Source organism: Physeter macrocephalus, chromosome 4 (assembly GCF_002837175.3).
Source record: "Physeter macrocephalus isolate SW-GA chromosome 4, ASM283717v5, whole genome shotgun sequence".
Taxonomy (NCBI): Eukaryota; Metazoa; Chordata; class Mammalia; order Artiodactyla; family Physeteridae; genus Physeter; species Physeter macrocephalus.
This window is the reverse complement of record NC_041217.1, coordinates 101,047,347-101,071,278: the sequence shown is the minus strand read 5'-3', so window position 1 is coordinate 101,071,278 and position 23,932 is coordinate 101,047,347. Positions and strand designations below refer to the sequence as shown.

The window sequence follows — 23,932 nt, the reverse complement described above, 5'->3', positions numbered from 1 at the left end:
TAATGGAAGAAAATTTTCACCATTTGCACAGGGAAAATTCCTTCGGGAGAAAAACAAAACAAAAGCTACAAGATTTATAATCTGAAAACTTCACATTGCTTCTGAGAAACAAAAAAAGACAACCTGAAGAACTTAAATGCATACTATATTCTCAGACAGAAATACTAAGTAAATAAATTCTCCTTAATTTTATTTATAAATTTAATTATAAATTAACTATAATTTATACATTCATAAACTTAACTATAAATTCATTTATAAATTTACATATTTAACTCAAATCACCCTCAAAATACCAATAGGTATTTTTTGGAACTAGACAAGCCAATTCAAAAATCTTGATGGAAAAATAAAATCCTGACCAAAAAGAGTAATGGAAAGAGAAGCTACCCCAACCAGACACTAAAACATACTATAAAACCACAATGAAGACAGTATGGTACTGGCACATAAATAACAAATCAAGGAGACAGAATAAGGTCCAGAAATAAATATATGTGACAATTTAGTGTGTTTATGATAAAGATGGCATCTCAAACCAATGGGGAAAATATGAATTATTCAATAAATTAGCTAGAAACATAGATACTCTAGAATGTATCACAGATTTAAATTTAATAAATAGCACCATGAAAACATTAGAAGAAAAAACAGTAGAGAACGCTACTATAATCTCCAAGCAGGGAAGTCCTTCTCTAATACTCAAAAAGCATACAAAATGCACACAAAAGATTGAGATAGAAATGCAAAATAAAACAAAATACCATAAGCAAATCAAAAGATAAAAAAACAAACTAAAGAAAATCTGCTACTTATATCAAAGATTAAGGGCTAATTTCACTTATATGAAGTTTCTACAGATCAATACTAAAAAAAGACCAACTATCAAGAAAAAAAATGAATAAACAGTCAAGTCACATAAAAGGATGTGCAAATGACTCTGCAACATATTAAAAGACACTCAACTGTACTCAAAATGAGGCAAATGCAAATCAAATCTATACTGAGATACCAGTTTTTACTATCAGATTGGATAACAAAGTTTGATAACCAGCTTTGTTGGCAAAGGGGTAGGAAATCAGCTTCTTCAGCATGGCTATCAGAAGGACAGAACCTCTACAGAGGGCGTTTAGCAATATACAAAATATAAATGCACATGCGCTCTGTTCCAGTAACTACCCACCTAGGAATATACAGGGTTATTCATTGAAGCACTGTTTGTAACCAAAAAAAACTGGAAACAATCCAAACATCTATTAGTAGTGAACTGGTTAAATTAATTATAGTACATCAGTATAATGGATTATCATGCAGCTCTGAAAAAACAAAACAAATAACAACAAAAGAAGACGACTTTTTATATACAGATAACTCAGAACAATGAGCAAGGAGCAGAATGCTACCCTTTGTGTGAAGAGAACATATTGTGTTTGCTTCTATATGTGTATAATGTCTCTGGAAAGATACACAAAAAACCAGTAATAGTTGTTGCTTATCTAGGGAAAGGAATGGTGGCTAAGGTCTGAGGTAGAAAGACACTTCACTGTTTGAATACTCTTTTATACCATTTGTACTATGAATCACGTGAATGAATTGCCTATTAAAAAATTAAGTTTCAAAACAGAAAGAAAACATGAGGCACCTACAATTTTGGATGCATAATTAAAGCTTATTTTTCTGTTTCCAATTTTTAAATATAGGGCAAAATACAAATCATGAAAAACCTTAAAAATGGTCCTTTTAAATTATATTACAAATAAGATTTACCAGAATACTTCTAAATGATGAAAACACAAATACTAAGTACACAATAAATTACTGAGTGCTACGATGCCTTCATCTACTTCATAAATAAGCTGTATCTCTCTTACCATATTGCAAATATTTTGTAAGACTGAACTTCCTGCTTGGAAACAAGAGGAGACACAGGAAATACAAATCACTATTAGAATGAATGGGGAAAAGCTAAGGATTCTTCTTCTAAAGTTATTAAAAGGTAAATTCTACATTTAAAATAAAAAATAAGAGATGTTAAAAGATTCCAATTTTATTCCAATGCGCTAATTCTTATCATGCATAGGAAGTGGATAGATTTCATGCATTCAAACCTGCAGCAGCACAAATAAGATTATACCTCCCTGATCTAAAGTTATTACTCTGTATATGTTATTTTTTAATGGTTTGGTATATTTGCGAAATGCATCTGACACTTGCAAGATCTCCAAAGCAAGTCAGGTTACCACTGTTTTTTAAATGTAATTAGGAGGTTAAGACAAAATGATCACATTCCTGACAGCTTTCTGATCATAATATACAATCGTTTTAAAGTTTTCCTCCTTAATATAGAAGTAAAAATGTACCTTGGTAAGTTTTTTGAAAACATGAAAGTAGACAGCGTATGCAAAACATTTAGATTGCCACAAGATAGACATTCAAAAATGGTTTCTACCTCCCCCTTGCCTTTCCAGGGTTTGAAAACAAAATTACCATTCAATGAAAGAATTAAATAAGCTCCAATTTGACATCAATTTTCCAGGTTACTGAATATTTTTCATTTGGGGTATCAATGATATTTTTACATGGCCTCAACAATAAGATAGGGGGGTTATTTAAAAACTTAAACTTACACCAAAGAAAACACAATTTTTAAAGTTTTCTAGCATCATGGAGTCCTACTGAAACAGAGTAAGTTCCCCAACAATGAAGTAATTTTTTAAATTTCATCCAACAAAAAAGTAAAATCGTATCAACAATTCCAAGGGTAAAGACAGTCTTAGAGGGAAATAATACTCAAAAGATTGCTTTACCTCAAAGAAAAAAAGATCTATAAGGCAGCTGAGAGGCCACTTTCTTCAAGTCTGTTTCTGGAATGTGGACATCAACAGACACACTCCTTCCCCAGGACATCCTGACTGTACACAATAGCTACTGACAACAATTGAATGAACTGTGGTCGCTATTTCCAAGCATGGAAATTTTACTATCTACAGACACAAATTTCCCTAACTTAAGTTAAATTGCACTTACAAACAATCTATTTTAAAACAAATTTGGTTACTAAGCATTTTTAAGAGTCACAACAGAAGCTATCCATTTTGAAGCCATCTACATTTTTTTCAGTGCTTGAAATACAGAAAAGAGAACCATGCAAACATGATTAATCTACATAAAAAGTAGGGAAGGCAGTTCTTAAGTATATGGACTATATTTTATTGACAAGGTTTTTATTTTCTCTTCCTGCCTCATCCCCTTGACACTTGCCCTTTGCCCTCTCTACATATGAGTATGCTCATCAATCACATCCTGTTCTTCACATCCAGAGTCCTCATACAAGCACCCTTTATCACAGTGCCAATCCCCACTCTAACCCGGTTAATGCCCACCTGACCTTTGAGACTCAGGACAGGTAATCCCTCTCCCCAAAGAAGCCTTTCGTTTCCTTACTCAACCCATGGTGACTCATTTTTGTTAAACATTTTAATTCATATTACCTATCAGATTGACATTTAACACTGACAATCACTTCCTAGAATATGACACTTTTAAAATTCCATAACATCTTTCTCCAGATCATCTCCCTATTTCTTTAGTGTCTCTCAGGTTCCTCTATCTTCTCTCTGTCCCTGGGATCTCACACTCAGTCCTCTACTTAGTCTGCACACTCTGAGTTGGTGTCATCCTCTTCCATCACCACCCATAGACCAACAACACTCAAGTCCACGTGCTCAACTCCAAACTTCAACTTAATCCCTAACGTTCAACCTGTCCTATGTTTCTTCAACAGCCATCCCCTCTTCTGTGACAAGCACATTCCACGACTACCACACCCCAGCTTCTGCCTTAAATCAGACTATTAACCCTCATCTAGCCCATTATTTCTAACAATCTCCTAACTGAACTCCCTGGTTCCAGTCACATTCTTCTCGATATTTATACAATCTTCACCCTCAATCTTTATATAATGCAGCCTAGGATAACAGATTCTAACAATTTTTGGTGGCAAATCATTTCATCAAAGGATAATGTCCCAATTCTTACTTCTTTTAGCACATGTAATATACACACACACATATATATACACATATACATAGACATATATGATAAACATTTTCCAATTTTAGTTTCATTTTTCCACATTTGAAAATAAGGTCCCAGTTAAGTCTTCTTTTTCTCCATTTGTTTCCCTCCTTTAAGTGGAATCACTACAAATGGCCATTTTCCAGCACCAACTGTCCTCAGATAACAAAGACTTTTTGTACCCTAATAACCTACTTCAAAAGAGGATACATTCTTTCAAAAAACTCAAAAATTGTAAACATCAGTTGTTTAGTTCATTTCAGTTAGCATTTTTAGAGTGTTTCCTGCCAAATAAAGTTTTAATTTTTAAAAGAAAGAGAGTTTTAGGTGTGAATTAGTGGAGATATTTAAATACCAAAGTGTATATAACTCCTACTGATACACATCATATAGATGCCAAGAGAGATGGTTCTATAATCATTATAAATGAAAATGTATCACCTGGATCCTTTTTGCCCATGCCAACCCACTGTTAATATTATCTTTCTTACCTTTCACTTTTGCAGCAAGCATTTCTGCAGCATTTTGAAGATCAACAGAATTGAGGTTCTGATGTTTATTCATTACAGACTTTAAAACACGAAGAAGCTCGTCCAGACGTATATGAATGACTTCTTTAAAACAGTCTTAAGAAAAAAAAATTTTTTTTAATTTGTTAAATCAACCTTTTGAAGCACATTTCAGGTAGAAGCAGTGGCTCCACAACTTTTGCCTACTGTATGTTCACTTTTATTTTCACTACTGCAATTATATGTAATTTATTTAGCCTTCAAAAATCCATAATCATTTTAATCCATTAAAGATTTCAAAGTCACTCACAGTCATGGTCAACTTAGCACTACCTTTTTCAGTTTTCTCAGTATAAATGTGCTCTCCAGATTTCCCTTGAGGCAACTTTACAAGTTTTTCCTGTCTTACAGTTTTTACTATAATATACTTTTTAATATATATGGTAACAGAGTTAAAGCCCTATAATGCCTGATATATTAATATTAAATAGCACTTACATGTTAAGTTTCTACATAAGAATTGACTCTCTGCATTAAGTTATTATCAGATATTAGAAATGAGCAACTCACAGGCATATATATAAGGACCACCACCTGACCTGCACATCTTTAAAACTGTGATATAATTTACATACAATAAAATGCATAGATCTTTATATGGTTCAATGAAATTTTGTACTTTTTAGAAAAATTGAACTAATTGCCAATGATGAAAAATTGGGGGATCATTACAAAAGCTCCAGATTTATGCGTACTCTTGAAAAATCAAAATCTGGTTATACCAGGCCCACATCCTCCTTGGCCACAAGCAGCTGAAACAGAGCAGTACTGCTTTCTTAGGTGTGCTTCTTTCCCAGTCGCTACCTGCCTAGCCCTAGTCTGCTCTACCCATTTACAGCAGCCCTGGTCAGAGGGACACAGACAACGTTTTATAACCCCTGGAAATAAGGTGACCATATAATTTATCTTCCAAACCAAAATACTCTAGCAAGAGAAAAGGTGGGTACTACTCATAATCATGCCAGCAAACAGGCATATCCCTGGATCACCATCCCAGGCAAACCGGAAAGTATAGTCACCCTAACCTGTAAAACCCCTGAAGTAGGGACTTGCCCAGTGGTCCAGTGGTAAACAATCCGCCTCCCAACGCAGGGGACGTGAGTTCAACTCCTGGTCGGGGAACTAAGATACCCACATGTCGTGGGGCAACTAAGCCCACACACCACAACTACTGAGCCCGCACGCCACAACTAGAGACAAACCCACACACTGCAACGAAGAGCCCGCACACCACAATGAAGAGTCCACGTGCCGCAACAAAGATCCAACGCAGCCAAAAATAAAGAAATAAATAAAATAATTTTTTAAAAAACTCTGAAGTAATCCTCAAAAGTTTGAAAAGACAACCACCTGAAATACAATACTCTGATGTCATGTTCATTTCTATAACCTTACACATAGCACTAGTGTTTAACAATGGCACATTTATTAAGTGCTTCCTATGTACTAGGCACTGTTAAAAGCACTTAAAACCTATTATCTCATTTAATTTTCACATCAATTCTATTAAGTAGATGATTTTTTAAATCTCCATTGTACAGATGAGAAAACTGAGGCAAACCTAAGTTTACCAAGTCAGAATTTGAACCCAGAGAGCATAATTCTAGAAGCTAAGCTCTTAATACTGTCTCCCTATTGAAACAGCTTAAAAAACAATCAAAAAGTTTTTAAAAGTGTTTTATAATTATGCAATTTTTTTTCCAGAAATGCTAAAAGATAATCACTAGAAAGAAAAATAGTCTATAGGATAAAAAACAAAAACAAGTAATTCTACTATCATCTATCAAATATTCCATTCATTAACAGCATTATCAAAAGAGAGAAATAAGTAGTATAAGAGGAGCAGGCAAGGTGAGTGCAAGGTGGGGAGCTGGGTATATTAGGGCAAAGAGTATCCCAGGAAGGGGTAAAGAAAGAATAGTTCAGGTAGTGATGGAAGGAGAGAGAACAGAGTGCCTTCAGGAAAAAATCCCACTCATTCATCCAAAAATTTTAATAATAGAAAAAGAAACACAGGCAATTAGGTGCTGGCTTAAGCAGCTTTGGAAATGACTGGAGTCTATAAGATTAAAGGCAAAGGAAATGCACATAAGCACTGTATTCTAGTTGATAAAGTGTTTTCAATGAAGATTCAGGTTAAAAATGTTGATATTGCTATACATGTATCCTGGAAGTGAACAACTAGGTAACTGGATGGTGGGAGCCAGGAATCTCACTGTTGGAATGGATATTTACAAATAAGCAGGGAGAGGAGGCTATAATGATCCATGTGGTGATAGATCAGAGTTGGATACTTCCGTAAGAATTCGTATTTAGCTTAACATAGATATAGATGACTAGAAATATTTATAGATGTGTGTATATACACAGGTTAGTACACATACATATATTTCTTTTCTTCATCAGGTGAGAGGGCCTAAAAGAAATGATGCCCCAGTAGCAACAAACATACCTAGCACCCTGATCTTGGCTTCTAATACCATTCTCCAATAAAAGGAACCAGGGCTCCTTAGAGAAATGGCTGGTTCTAGGACTGTGTCAGGAAATACACAAGATGAGTTAGGAGCATCTTGTAATGCCAGAAATTAAGAGCTTAAAAAAAAAAACCCCTCACATTGAAGAGGGTATGCCAAGGGTGCACAGGAACCAACTGAAAGACCCCTCAATGGCCAAAGGTGGAAAAATTTGAGCAATAAATTTTAAATGTAGCACTGGATTATAACTCAAAGTATAAAGTAAATATCCATGAGTCCATACTGATACAAATAAATGTCTGAATAAATTAATAAATGGAAGGAAAGAGACAACTCTCTTGTATAAAAGAATTCCAAATAATTTATATAGATATTTTGTCCTCAAGGAGGTGAAGCATGTGCACAGTGACTTCCTTCCAAAGAGTACAACATGGAAAGGGGGACGAAAGGATTAAAGTAAACAAACTTGACAACTACTTATGACAGGTGATCAAGGTCACCATTAATAGTGATAAATCATGTACTCTTGATAATGACATAAGAAATATGTCACTTTACATCTGTTAGCTTCTTCTCAGTATCCCATAACCCCAGTCTAACCATAAGAAAAACATCAGACAAATTCTAATCAAGGCGCATCCGGGACTTCCCTGGTGGCGCAGTGGTTAAGAATCCACCTGCCAATGCAGGGGACATAGGTTCAAGCCCTGGCCTGGGAAGATCTCACATGCTGCTGTCACATGCCATGGAGCAACTAAGCCCGGGCACCACAACTACTGAGCCTGTGCTCTAGAGCCCGCAAGCCACAATTACTGAGTCCGCGCTCCGCAACAAGAGAAGCCACCGTACCACAACGAAGAGTAGCCCCTGCTCGCCATAACTAGAGTAAAGGCCGCGTGCAACAACGAAAACCCAAGACAGCCAAAAAAAAAAAAAAAAAAAATGCGCATCCTACAGAATACCTGACCAGTACTCCTTAAAACTGTCAAGGTCATCAAAAATAAGGAAAGTTTGAGAAACTGTCATAACTAAGGAGAGCTTAAGGAGACACGACAATTAAATGTAATATGATACAATTCTGGAAGAGAAAAAGGACATTAGAAACAATTTATAGAAATCTGAATAAACTATGGGCTTTAATTAATAATAATGTATCATTATTATCAAATATTGGTTCATTAACTCTAACAGATGTACCATACTAATGTAAGATGTTAACAAATAGAGGAAACTGGGTGTAGGAGTATATGGGAACTCTCTGTACTATTTTCTCAATGTTACTGCAAATCTAAAACTGTACTAAAAATAGTCTATTTAATAAATGAAATAGAAATGGACAAAAGATTTTAGAAATTTTATGTACTGTTGGAATTTTTCCCAGAAACATATATTACTTTTATAATTTAAAAATTCATTTATAATTTTTTAATTCCTAAGGAAAATGTAAGCATGTAATTTCAAGAATTATCTTAATTAAATGATCACTATCTATTTTGTCTGTTTTATCACTGTGGATATTAGTTTGGTCGGTTTACTTAGCTGAGGCAATACAGCTTAGTGGTTGGTTAAAAGCATAGTTTCTAGAAAAAGATTGCCTGAATTTGAATTCCATCTCCATGGCTGATAAACCTTGGGCAAGTTACTTAACCTCTCTGTGCCTCATCTATTAAAAAAAAAGAAGATATTGGTAGCTACTTCATAGGGTTGTGGGACTAAATGAGTTAAAACACATAAAGCACTTGGAACAGTGGCTGGAACATAGTAAGCCCTCCATAAATGTTGGCAGCTATTTTTTTTAGTTTATACAGAAGTAGAAATAGGTTAACAACATAGGTTAGGTCTGAAATAGAATCACGTAGCTTCGAAATGAAAGAAACTTCTGGGACAATAATATAATTTGAATACCTATAAAAAATAATATAAATATTTTTTCCAGTTTTCCAGTTTTGCATTGCAAAGTCTATCCTTTGTTTTATATATATAGTGTGTGTATATATATATATATATATATATATATATAAAACTAAATAAAGCTATTTGAAGGTAATACTTCTGCCTACTTGTCAAAACCAAGGCTGAATCTAATGTCTTATTGTGCCATACTCTTTCTGAAGCCTAATCTACGTTTGTCTTAAAAAAGAGAAAGGTGGGAATTTTCTGGTAGTCCAGTGGTTACGACTCTGCGCTTTCACTGCTGGGAGCCCAAGTTCAATCTCTGGTTGGGGAACTAAGATCCCGCACAGCGTGGCCAAAAAAAAAAGAGAGAGAGAGAAAGGAAAGCCAGTCATTTCTATCCCCTACTGATGTTTCACAATAAAATCTACAGATACTAACATACTTAGGAAATACTAAGTAAAAATACTTTGTCTTATTTTGAGGTCTCAGGACAAAAGAGCTTGATTTTTGTGTGTCAACAACATCAATATTCAAAATTAGGGTTGGTTATTAAGCAAGAACTACAAAATACTAATGGTTTAAATGCCTAAATAAACCAAGTTAATAAATCCTGGTCTTCTCAGAGTCAAGGAAATTAACTATGTAGAATAAACATATTTCAAAATTATTATAGTGTTTTTGTATGTTTTTAAAACATATTATTATATATTTTTCAATGTTCCTAGTTTTAATTTCTAACACAGTAAATAGTAACAGATACAGCCCACAAAAACAAAAACTTTTCTGGATTCTCAATAATTTTTAACAGCATAACGGGTCCTGAGGATTGCTGCTATAATTTTTCTTTAAAATCACTGCAGAACATTCCAATAATTATCAACATAAATGTTTTACCAATTTGAAATTCTTTTTTTCCTACAAGGAAGCCCTTATAAACAGATATTGAAGTTGTTTCAAAGCAAAATACTAGAAAACAATAACTGAGTTATTTAGTAAGAAATTTCAGAAGTATCTCAAATTACCCTATAAATAAGTCCAATTTTCTGTGATTGAACACATCTCTGAAGCCTATAAATCAACAGAAATGAACAAGACAGCTAAATTTAACAAGCGTTAATTACAAAGATTCATAAATTCTCCTATGTATTTGAATAGATGAGTCAACTACTAGGACATCAGTATATTCTGATAATACTTCAGCTGGGACTTTATAAAATAGCAAGCCCTTAATTATGTTTTATGAGTGGTAAAAATGTTCCAATGTTCTATTTTCTTATAGTAGAATAAAGCTACCTCAAATTATTTTTATGAAGCAAAAGCCTCATGAACTTTTTTTTTTCAGAAAGTTTTAAATTTAGGCAGCTCCTTCACCAACACTCAATATCCCCACATCAACAGCAGCAGCAATGAGCAAAGCAAAAGGGAGAGTAATTGTTCTTCCCTAATACAGAAGAAAGGTAAGTGGCTGATTGGTGTGGTAGAAAACAATAGATTTAAAGCAAGAAATCTGAATTCCAATGTTTGATCTGCCACTTGCTTGAAATGACCATAAATAAAACTCTCAGTTTCTCTGACCTCAGATTCATCATCAGTAAAACAGTTGTGAATATCAAATAAATTAACAGAAATGAAACTGCTTTATAGTCTTAATATATGTAAACTATTATTACTATTAAATCTGTAAACCATTCAAACTGAATACCTTTGAAAACAGAATTGCCTCACATAGAATTACACTCAGTAACAAATTACAGTATGGTCCCACAATATTTTGGCTGATGAAAAAGAGAAATTAAAGTTATTTCAATTTAATTTTATATGTAAAGTCTAAATTAGTAAATTACTTAGAAATAAAATCATAATTAAGAGTATATTTTACAAAAATATTTCTATACCTATCAAGTTATAGTATTTAATTTAGTCATATAATTACCAGATAATTTTTAAGTTTTATAGTGGCCATGTTGTAAATGTAATAATTCAATCTATACTACAAAGGTATTATATATGCAAATATTATAATGTTCAACCAGTCTTAACACCAGTTATATAGAAGAGTAAAACTCCTGTATCCCAATGTTTGCTTGTTTATCTACCATCCCTATATGGTAATCTGAATTTTAATTTATTGTTTCATTCATTTGTGCCATTTATTTTCTGCTTCATTCAGCTTATCAAGTGAGAACAGATTAGCCAGTTCCACTTTTTGGTTCTCATGCATTAACACAATACCGCAGTGTTTATATTGCAAACACTTCATGGAAATGCTTATGTAAATAAATGAAAAAACTACGGTGTTTTCCTTGATTTAAAAAAAAATGACAATAATTTTAAAAATCAGTCTTGTTCAGCTTAACCCCTCTGGGAAAGCAATGAAAACCAGAAGGAAGGAAAAAGTTTCAGAACTTATCACTAGGAAACTCACTTTTTTTTTTTTCTGTAATGACTTCTGAATTTACAGGACAAAATGAAGCCTAAAGTGCAGCTTTTGTTATCCAGCCACTTGGGGATTGTAAAAATAATAATAGCTGACATTTTAAAACACTTTTCTATGAGCCTTATATAAATGAATTATGAACTCATTTAATTTTCACAACTCAATAATGTAGGTACTATTATCTCCTTTTAGCAGACGTGAAACTGAGGCAGAGAATACAAGTAACTGGCCCAGGGCTATATACAAACAGTGGCAGAATGAGGATTCCACCTCAGGATTCTGGCTCTAGAACTTTAACATCGTTAAAGAAGTTATAGCTTAATGACAGGTATACTCTGCAATCTGTGATTTAACAGGCTTTAACTTCCAATCAAATATGCCAGTTAACTACCGTAAATGGTAACATTATATAAGCCATTCTAGGTAAGGGCAGAAGAGGAAAGCTATCTCCTAAGAGCTGACACATGTGTAATAAATGAGCTACCTGTATTTCACACTTCATTCCTCAAGGATTCATTTTGTACCTTCTAGGCACTAAGCCATAAACTACTAACATTCATATTAGCTTTTCCTAAACGGTAACCATTGGAAATCACTTCTAGAGAGGTTTACTTCTTAAAAAACATAGCAGGAGGACATATCTGAGACTAGCAACTTAACGTTTCCAATATTTCACAAAATATCTTACACACTATAGAGAGTGAAAGTTAAGTAATAGTCAACAATGGTAAAATTAATACTCACTGGAATTTGCCTAAATAAATTTACACATCCTCCTGTATATTCATTTACTCTGGAAAAAAACTGGAGTAATCCATAAGACAGGATTTCAATTAAGACTTTGAAAATTTATACAGAACTTCCCTCTCACAACAGAACATAATATTTAATGACATTAAAATTTTTACTTAATTCCTTCTTTCAATAAAATTTGCTTTAGAAAGTTAATATACCACTTCTGACTATAGTTCTGTCAAATTTAGGACCCAGAATTCCTCAAAAGCTATCACTTAAGAGATCAGTTACATTTTTACAAATTAAAAGTGATACACTCAAATTAGAAATCATTTTTAATAATGAGAGAACTTAACTAGTTCATCTAAAACTGATGATAAAGTTTAATCTTCCTTTCAGCCTATTTAAAAAACAAAACAGAAAAACAAGCCACCACTGTCACAACAGTAAACTTTTATTAAAATCCATTTAAAAAATAGTGTTACATAATCAAAAAGCTACAAGAAGTATTAGACTAACTGCCAATTTTTCTTCAAATATATGTTATAATGGCAATGGACACTGCCAAGCATTGAGTACCAGACAAATTAAGCAATTTGCACTACTCTTTCTAGCTGAATTAAAAGCCTTGCACTTTTCAAATTCCCAGATTTTGAACTTCCACGCTTGGTGTTCCACCTGGGAATGGGAAGGTATGTCACAAAGAGAGAGTTTAAGATTACTGTATAAACTAGAAGAACATTTATGAATGTGTTCTTTGGAATTCAGAACACATTATTTCTCAGGGCAGCAACCATAAACCTGAACTGGTACTTAGACTGCACATACATTAATCTGCAGTGTTATATTTAAATACAAAGGACATATGCATAATTGCGTGCCTTCAGCATTTTAACATAAGATGAAAATTTTGCGCTGTAATTATTCATAATGCACCTTAATGACACTAGATGGAGATCTAAAACTTCAAATTCCACATCTGCTACTTATATAAGACTACAGGGTAATCTCCTCCTGGAAATAAGTAGTAGACAGAGAATCAACAAACTATCACTTACCCTATCAAAGTAAGCATGTTCATAGTCCTCTGATCTCCCACATTAAGCTCTCCACTTTTTGTAAATAAAAACAGTAGAGGACTTCCTTGGTGGCACAATGGTTAAGAATCTGCCTGCCAATGCAGGGGGCACAGGTTCGGGCCCTGGTCCGGGAAGATCCCACATGCCACAGAGCAACTAAGCTCGTGTGCCACAACTACTGAGCCTGCGCTCTAGAGCCCGCGAGCCACAACTACTGAAGCCCGTGCACCAAGAGCCTGTGCTCCGCAACAAGAGAAGCCACTGCAGTGAGAAGCCCGCGCACCGCAACGAAGAGCAGCCTCTGCTCGCCGCAACTAGAGAAAGCCCGTGCGCAGCAACGAAGACCCAATGCAGCCAAAATAATTAATTATTAAAAAAAAAACAAAACAGTAGAGACAGTGCATACATATCTTAAATCTGCCGGGGGCAAAGAGTTCTTTGGTAGACACTAATTTGCTCTAATCAGTTCATCAACACCTACTGCAATACGAGCTTCACGTTCTCACTTGGGAAAATTTCATACACCCACACTTAAGAAAGTTATCATAAAATTCACATTAAAAAATCCTAAAGGGCCTCCCTGGTGGCGCAGTGGTTGGGAGTCCGCCTGCTGATGCAGGGGACACGGGTTCGTGCCCCGGTCCGGGAGGATCCCACATGCCGTGGAGCGGCTGGGACTCTGAGCCATGGCCGCTGAGCCTGCGTGTCCGGAGCCTGTGCTCCGCAACGGGAGAGGCCACAGCGGTGAGAGGCCCACGTACCAAAAAAAAAAAAAGAAAAAAATCCTACAGACTGGTGGGAGGCAAATGTCCTCTAAAATGCATTATATAGTTTGAAAACAAATACTTAGCTGTTTTCTTCAGCCCTGAATTGTCAGTATTCCGAACAACGTAGAATTTCCAACTCCAATCAATTTTTGGATCACAGAATTATAAAATCAATAGCATTTGGTATAAGCGCCTCATTCTTAACAAATTATTAAATGACTTAAGCCATATTCCAAAACTAGTTAATAGCAGAACTAGGCCTAGGACCTAGATTGTGTGATTCTCTTTCCTGAGCTCTTTCTGCCATTCCTTACTACCAATCTCACCAACTTGTATAAAATGCTTGGAAAGTGATCTGCTAGTTCAAATCAAAGAACGGCATGAAAGCTAAACATTCCAAAGGCAATTTGAGGGAAATTCCAAATAGATTCCAAGAGTTCCCATTTCTAGGTAAAATTTTCTTTAATTTGCTCTAATAACAACTTTTTCTAGGTTTTCTTTTCATGCTATACAAATCAAAAATACTTATAGCTCAAAAATTCATCTCAATATTCTCAAGATTGATAAAAGCCAAATGTCTATACCATCACTGTCTGATAGAAATCTCTGTAATGATGGTAATTTTTATAACTTCACCATCCAAAATGGTAGCCACTAACCAGAGGTGGCAAATAAGCTCTTGAAACGTGGTACTGCAACTGAGCTGCATTTTAAATTTTAATTAAATTTAAATAGCCATATGTCTAGAGGCTACCATATTGGATAGTGCAGGTCGAGATAAACCCCATGGAAAACAGAATTGGTTAATGAAATAATGAAAACTGAGCAGTGTTTTTATAGTACCTGCCACGTGAAGCAGCTGAGATAGCAAGAAAAGAACACACCATTCTGCATTCATGACCTCTGGGTTCCAAATGAAACCACTATTTATCAGCAATAAGAGGTTGATGAAATCACATAATTTAAATTATACATACAACTCACCTGTGAAACAAGTCTAAAAGTACCTGCCTTTGTGGGGATTGCATGATTAAACACCATTTGTATGTGAAAGTACTCTGTAAAATGTGAAGCACCATATACAATTATATATCATCTCTGTAACTAGTTTAGGAAAGGGAAATGTGGCTATAAACCTATCACAAAGCTATTAACCTAAGCCTAGTCTCAACAACATGATTTAACACTTGAAGCAGTAGTCAAGTGATTTTGCACATCATTGCCTCATGACAGGTAAAGTACATAAAGAAAATGGTATTCAGATAACATCAAAAGGTGATTAGTATACCCACAGTCTATATTCTTTTTTTTTTTTTTTTTTTTTTTGCGTTACGCGGGCCTCTCACTGTTGTGGCCTCTCCCGTTGCGGGGCTCAGGCTCTGGACGCGCAGGTTCAGCGGCCATGGCTCACGGGCCTAGCCGCTCCGCGGCATGTGGGATCCTCCCGGACTGGGGCACGAACCCGTGTCCCCTGCATCGGCAGGCGGACTCTCAACCACTGCGCCACCAGGGAAGCCCCAACAGTCTATATTCTTAAAAGCTAACTTTTTAGCTTTTTAACAGCCAACTGACATGAATTGAAAAGTAACAAACAATACCAAAAATTTGGCTTCCTTCTTTTAAGGAGGCAAAAGACAAAATACTGGCAAGGCCACTGACACAATATTGACAAAGATCCCTCACTCCAAAATAAAAACAGTGGCCACAGTTTACAGCTATGCTGGTACTAAAGAACAGCAGAAGTCCAGGGATATTTCTCAATACCCAGAGACAAAAGCATGGCCTATATCTATGTCCAGTAACATATATAATAACACCACCTTAAATAGTTATAGAATTTAAACTTTTTACCTGTTTTCCTGAAGATCTCATGTGATTGTTGTAATAATTCTATTAAATAAATAAATAGTATGATACTCTAACAAGCTGAAAATCATGAGCAAAATTAAAGAAGCATATTATTATGTAGCATTTCTTGTCATCTATAATGAGGTTAATTTATATGTTTAACATACTCCCTTAAGAAAAACAACAAACAAAAAAGGTTCTATCAATTCAAATAAACTAAAGAATATATTTCCAGATTTTGATAACAATGATGCAAAGACAGAGAAAACAAATTATTGTTAAATCCAAGATTTACTCTGAGATGGCATACATAAATCCTTTTAACTCTGACTGAAGAACCAAGCATTAAAATCAATCCAAAGATAAATTAATGAAAATACTCTGGCCACTGCCTACTAATGAGAGTTGGTTACCCAAAAGATGGTTTTCACATTTTTTAATTAATTTACCAATCATAAACGGCAAGTTTTTTTATTATTAGCAACATAATCAAGTCTTAAATTATGAAGTACTGGTTTTCTTATTAAAAGAATAACATCCTTTTGGATTTTTAATATTACATTTCTGTAAAAAATATATTTCCTTGAGTCACATTTCTGTGCACCTGGAACTATCACAACATTGTTAATTGGCTATACTCCAATATAAAATAAAAGGTCTAAAAACAAATAATAAATTAAATAAAACAAGGAGACAAGTACAGACACACTCCTAAAATATATATATATATATATATATATATATATTTCCACACACACCCTTTTACCTCAAAAGGTAATCTCCTTTTGCTGTCTTATACTTATTACCAATTTTCTCTTTTCTTCTCACTTAGGATCAGTTTTCAGTCCTGTTTCTTCCTAACCTATGAACTGTTTACTCACAAATTAAAACTCATATAAAAAAATTGTGGAGATAAGGAGTGGGTCCAACTTGTTTTAAATTACCATCATTTTAAATCTGTGAAACAAGGGATAAATATGCGAGATGAGGATTTCAAATGATATAAATCTCCTATGGAAAACAAATAAAAACAAACAGATATCCTAACTAAAAATCTTATTTATATTAATGAAAACCTATTTTTATTGATACATTAAATAAAATCAGATTTTACCCTAAAGTGAAGTAAATGATTTGTTAATAATTAATACATCATTTTAAATTACAAATTCAAAATTAACCCAGCTACAACAAAAAGAGTAAATTTTACCATATGTAAATTAAAAAACAAATTTAAAACAAGTAACTCAGTTAAGAACAAGTCTTTATTACAAAGGTATGCTTCTTTAAATAAATGGCAGATGTGTCATTTTAGTAATGAATCTGTTACCAGTATAATGCTTAATGTATTTAGAATATCTTTCCACATTAACAAGATAACTTTATTACCATTTAATTATCCATAATTAGACTTCAAACTCAAGCTATTAAAATGAACAGAAGTGTAGGTAAATTCTTTTCTAAAAACATACATATAGTGTCAAAAGAATGACTTATGTGATTGTCATTTTAAGGAAAATTCAAATACTAAAATTTTGAGGCTACAATTCAAGTCCAGGTATTTTGGGCATTTCAACTTGAAAATTACAATTAGGTTAGAAATAAACTCCTAAAAGCAGCATTTAGGACAAATAGAAGACATAGTTGCAGTTTCTGTTTTTCAGAACGCATGCCAGAAAATGAGTATCTAATTTATAAACACAGAAAATATTTATGGAAATCTTATAAATGTCTATGAAGCTTCAGAAGGTCTCATATAAGTAACACTAGGAATCTTCATTTTTCTACATCCAGACATACCTTTATGAATATGGACTGAACTGCTACTTATTACAAAAGAACAGGAACTGTATGATTATTAATTACCATTGCCATCAAAATTAGATATAAAAGAGGCACGGAAAGTTGAAAGACTTAAGTACTAAGATCAAGTCAGGGAGTACAAATACATATAGCTCTTTACTTCAGGAGAATCAAGTCTCATGCTCCATTATCCATTTCTAACTAGACAGAGAATAAATTCTGTGATTATCTCTTAATTGAGGAAGAGAAGAGGAAAACAGAATTAAGTTTGATTTTTGAGGAAGAAATTGACTCAAATCAGTGATTTTAGATTCTTTTAGGAACAATATAGAAAACTGAATCTAGGCAGAAGTGTCAACAATGTAAATTAAAAACATCAGTCTGCTTACTAAAGACCAATCAGTGCACTGTGTTACCATTAACAAGGAGGCTAAAATTCCAATTATCTAAAAATCTCCCATGTCAAATGGGTCCAACTTCTAAGAACTGAAGAATGAATTTTTTTTTGTATTCTTGTTCCCTCACTTACCAAAGTTTCTACTATGTATCTATGTATTGCACTGTATCTGATTATAAAATACTTTACACTGTAAACATCAAACATTTGACCAAAAAAAGAATAACTAAAGCAGAATACCCTGTTGCTACTACTGTGTATACACTTATCTGTAGCTAAGCTGGCATTTAAAATTTTACAAACTATTCAGTAAGAATGCTAAGAGAAAAGAGTTGACGAACCTGAAAGAATAGCTTCTTTCAAATATAGTAACACATGGGAGAACTTCCTGATATCATTCACCAACTCCTTGATGTAATCAGGATCCAAAATGGAGTTGGAATTTATGGACTTGAGCCCCATTTCAGAAGTTGTAACATCAGTAGAGAGCTGGCCTGTTGACAAGACACGTTTCTTCTTTGTCTTTTTCTGTTTGTGAGCAATCATCCTTTCATATAACAGTCAAAAAAACGGAACTCCTTAAGGGGGTGAGAAAAAGAGAGAAACACAAATACTACATTAATCAGGGGACATTATACTAGATTTTCACAAATAGCCCAAAGCCCGCCTCAATATTCTATTTAAAACAATAACAACAACAACAAACCCTGTATTACTGATAAAGCAACTTCCATTTATTAAGTGCCAATAATCTTGACAACTCTATGATATGCAAGCTACTATTCTCTTCATTTCACAAGTTAGGAACCTGAGGTTTGGAGGTTAAATAATTTGTTTAAGCTCTCAGCTGATAAATGAACTGGTACTTAAACCCACATCTGCCTTGTCACCAAAACCCATGCTCTTAATAAACTTCCTCTTAACTCCTAAGGTACAGAATTTTTTAAACTGTAAAAGTTATTCTGAAATGTCAATTAGTGGAAGAAAATATTCTCCCTCCATGACATCACCTTCAAAAATAAAGGTGATATATGAGCTCTGAAAAAAGAAAGACCTGTTTTCAAAATCCCCCTCCATCACTTACTATGCGTGACCTGACAAGCTGTTAATCTCCTCACTTTGGTAAACTCATTTATAAAATGGAAGTAACATCCTGACAATACCTACCTCATGAGATTATTGTAAGCATTAAAAGAGACAATGGTATAGAAGTGTCCAACACATAAAAGAAATTCAAGTACAGTATGTTCTCAATAATAATGCATACTCATACACACACACACACACACACACACACACACACACACACACATATTCTGGATTATCACCTTTCATCAAGAACATTTCTCTGCTGAAAACAAGTTCTAAAGATGTCCACTAATCTGACACACCTGGATTGGTTGAACAAATAAATGTATGATTACTGGAGCAATATTTTTGGTAATTTCAAGGTGGTATAATAAAAACACAATCTTTGTTATGAGAAAGGTTGACAATTGAATCGTTACTGAATACTTCCTAAATGTGTGACCTGTACAATTTGCTTACAGGCTGTACGAAGATTAAAAGGGAACACAAAGTTAAAGGACTTCATATGTTAAAACACCTAAACCTGGCACATAGTTGGAACTCAAGAAAATCTTAGTTTGTTTCTGCTTCATCCTTACCTTTTACCTATCTGGAATTAAAAGTCCTAATTTTGTTTGAAATCAAAAAGGAAATGACTGGAGGAATTAAATTAGCTCAAGCATTATCATTAAAACATTTTTCAAATGTTTGAGCTGAGATCAGAATGACTAAACAAAGAGGAAGGAGTAGTCTAGCTGCTGTTACTAATTTCCTAATGATCTCTCCACATCCATTCTTGTCTCATTCCAAATGTAAGTGAGTACATTTTCAAAACATGAATCTCATCATGTCATTTCTCTGCTCAAAACTCTTCCAAAAGACAAGTGAGAAGCTGTCGTGCACTACAAGGCTCAGCATGAGATCCGGCTCCTACCTACCTCTGCAACGTCGTCTGGAGTCACAATTCCTACTCAACACTTTCAACACTGCTGCCACACACACCTCTTTCTCATTTTTCCAACAGTATTTGTTTACCGTGACCCACAGTGGAGCCAGTATACACATTAAGTATATTATGTTTGTGTGTGGTGTGTGTGTAGGAATGCGTAAACATAAAACAGATTCTAGCTAAGGAGCCAGGTGATGTACTCAGATGTATTCTTTCCTATCCCATTTAATTTTTTAAAAAGCCGATTGCAACCCACCAAATTGGTCTCAGACTTATAATGGGTCCTGTCCCTACAACTTGAGAAACACCAACTGTTGCACTCAGGGTCTGTCTATATGCAGTTCCATTTGCCTGGACTACTCCTTCCTCTTTGTTTACTCATTCTGATCTCAGCTCAAAGATCACTTCCTCAAAGAAACCTTCCTGGACCTCCCCTGCTCCCATAACCACCAACACCACCACCAAACTAGAACAGAATCTCCTTTACATGCTTTATACCATCTTATACTTTTCATCACTGCACTTATCGAAGTTCCCATAGGTGATTCGTGTCTCCCTATCCAGACTATAATCTCAAGGAAATCATGACCAATGTTTGCTAACCAAGCGTTCTCTGCTTATAGCACAGTGCTTGGCATATGAGGGATAAACAACTCAAAACTGTCCACAGAATGAGTGATGAATTTGCAGAACTAAAAATGAATAATAATAAATCAGTAGTTTATAATGAATTTATAAACTTTAAAAATTTATAAAGTTTCAATTAATTTTTTACAGAAATAAAAATGTTTAACTCTGGATTGTTGCAGTGTTTTGAACAGAAAATAGAATCGGTTTTTAAAAATCTGTCTCTAAAATAGTATCCTACCAAAAAACCAAGCATATGAAGTTGAGTAAAGGCAAGAGTACATAAAACTGAAATGAAAGGTTGATTTCTATTATTGTTTCTCTACTTCTGATTATTAAATAAGGTGTCCTGACAGTTCTTCAATGGCTTTTAAAATTCCTTTATTCAGTATTCTTATTAATCTCAAATTATTTCTGGAAATGCAATTTCTACATTTAATCTAGTTTCAAACCTATCTAACATTAATCCTTAAATGTATAAATAACTTCTAAAATGAACTTAGGTATAATAATAGTGCTCCCCAAATTGTCCTAAGTCTCCCCTCCAACAAAAACAAACAAAACACTCAAGTGCCTTGCTTGGGCAGCTCTTTTACAAATCGTTAATTGAGAAGACTATTAGCCTAATTTATCACTTTTGCAGCTTACTTAATAAAGTCACTCTGATTAATTTTGATGGCTTTTAGTTTAGTAAATCAGAAAATTGGTCATTGTCACTGGTAAAAAGATGGTTATAAAATTTAAAGCATATATCACAAGCTTCGAATAAAACAATTCACCTATTTCAGTAAAAAAAAATTTATTTTAACTGTCAAATTAGTAGCCCAAAGTTGTAAAAAGTGTTTCAGAAATGCTTGAATATATTTAGTCAAGACTAAGAATGTCTGTAAACAAACAAAAACGATGGGGAAGTGAGGAACTAAAAGGGGTTATACTCTACCTCTAGTCGGGATTACGGTGAGCAATGTACTACTTTTACTACATATACTTTACTACTTTTCATATTTCAAACTGTAAAAAAGGAAACATTACAGTTGAAAAAAATGTTAACATAAAGTTAATCCAAGCTTTCACAAAATTGAACTATGATAATGAGAAAGTTTGGAGGTTATACACTTTCCGAGATCATCCACATTACTTTCTCATGTCCCAAAATAAACATCCTCTAGTTGGTGGTAACATAAAATGTAGTTACTAACACATTGCAACTGGAAATTTAATTAAATGAGATAATAATATGGAAAGCACTTAGCACAACTCTTGGTTCATCATGAAAACTCAATAACTGTTAGCCATTATCACTAGTGTGCTTTACTGTGGGAGATTGTTAACATACGTAAGTAATGAACAAAATGTGACTTCACTACAATATATCTGTAAATTGTGAGCAAGAAATATAGGACTGGAAACAATTCCAGAAACTTAACTGACTTCATGGAAGCCTACTAAATGGCTTCCAAGTGAAGTTTGAACTGTGCAAACAGACTGTTGAGCAAAATATTTGTGAAACTCTCCTAATTCTCTGCATATCTTCCAACTCCAAACCATCAACATAAAAAAAAGCATTTTATCCACTTCGCAAAGAACTTTGTAGCAAAGAGAAAATCACTGTGCCAAACTACTTTCTCTATATGTTCTAAATTCTAAGTAATATGTGTATTAGAAATGTGAACACTAACTTCCGGTACCCTGGAATGTGGCTTTTCCAAGACTTCAGGAGCCTGTGTTAATCAAATGTTCTTGCCCCATGTTCCTCCTCCCCAAATGTATCCTTACAGAAGTATTTTCATTTTAGGCACCTGGCTGCCTAATTGAAGAGTAAAACAAACCCAAATATCTGTACTTAATAGTTCCCTATCTTACTATTTCTACCTCAGGAAAAACTGCCATATATTTCTGAAATCTGCTATTTCAACAAATTTCTGATTGGTAAGAATCTATTGATACCTAGAGATGTTTTTTAAAAATCAGAAAAATTCATTCTGGAGGTCTTTGATTACGTTTTTTAAATGCACTCTTCACAAAAACAGAATGGGGCATGTTAAAAAGTTTTATCAATAATATGCAAATAACTAATTTCTAAAGAAAGGCGTGCAACGCACATACACTTCATTCCTGGGCAGTTAGAATTCAGCACGTTTAAAGAAGATGAAGCTGCCCAACCTCCCACGCCTCCAGAATGTCCAGCATTCCTGACAGGCAGGGCTCTCCAAAACTACCCAATGCCAAAGACCACGTTCCCCATCCCAGGATTTAAATACAGAATGGGAACATGGAGCAACCAAAAAGGGCTGCAGGCACTGATAGCGACAGACAAGAGATACCGTCTCAGATACACCTGGAGAAAGGGGAAGGGGCGCTCAGCTCCCGCCTTTAGCAACTAACAGTCCTCCTCTCCCGAAGAGGTATGAGGCTAATTCCTTATTGAGGAAGAGAGTCAAAAAAGATGAATATGGAGACACAAGGCTCGTGAACCACTAGCGCTCCAGCTTGAAACGTCTCAGACTTGGGCTCACCCGTCAAAAAGAAAAGAAAAAAAAAGTCAAGCCCCGAAAACGTCCACAACGGAATTGGGAAAAAAACATTGAGGCTGAAGAGGCCTCGGAACGAAACACCCCTCCCTCGGCTCAAAAGACAGGGACGAGAACAATGCACCACGGAAATCCTAAGATATCTCGGGACAGAGACCCAGATGAATTGAGGGCTGCTGTCAGGGCAGGGCGGGTGGGACAGGATCCGATCAGACTTTGTAGCGGTAGGGAGCACAGATTCTGGAGCAAAACTGTCCGACTTTAAATCACACACTATGCCAATTACTAGTCTGTGTGTTCCGACAGGTTTCCCCCGTGTGAAAAATTAGTTAAATAATCGTGGAACTCTCGTGAAGTTAAAACGTGTAGCGCTCTTAGAAAACTGTACGCCGAACGTGGGACGTGCTATGTGTTTGCTTTTATAATCTTCATCATCTGCTCAGGGCCACAGCTCGCGCCCTCCCCGCTCCTCCGCTCCTGCCGCGCCCGCCGCGCCCCACGTCCGGTCGGACCCCTCCCGGAGGACCAGGAGTCTCGGGGACACCGGCCCGGCCCGCCGCCGCCGGCCCCCAGCGCAGCCCGCAGTCACCTCCACTCCGGGCCGCCGCCTGGGCCGCCCGGACCCCGGACGGCAACTCGCGGGTGACCCCAGGCCCCTGCCGCCGCCGCCGCAGC

The 23,932-nt window shown here is 35.1% G+C and overlaps 1 protein-coding gene across 8 annotated transcripts in view; it reads right to left on the bottom strand.

Annotated features, from left to right (window-relative positions):
- Positions 1 to 23,932, bottom strand: part of ARHGAP29 (Rho GTPase activating protein 29) — a 76,691-nt gene that overhangs the window by 40,683 nt on the left and 12,076 nt on the right. For 6 of the 8 annotated variants that reach the window (XM_055084443.1, XM_055084447.1, XM_055084448.1 and 3 more), the window contains exons 2-4: positions 18,424 to 18,660; positions 15,886 to 15,924; positions 4,569 to 4,703 (exon numbers count right to left, since the gene is read on the bottom strand). In XM_055084443.1, the coding sequence (XP_054940418.1) occupies positions 4,569 to 4,703; positions 15,886 to 15,924; positions 18,424 to 18,628 (379 nt within the window). In that variant the 5' untranslated portion in view covers positions 18,629 to 18,660. The remainder of the gene's footprint in view (positions 1 to 4,568; positions 4,704 to 15,885; positions 15,925 to 18,423; positions 18,661 to 23,932) is intronic. The other 2 variants (XM_055084446.1, XM_024119627.3) reach the window with 1 other exon arrangement.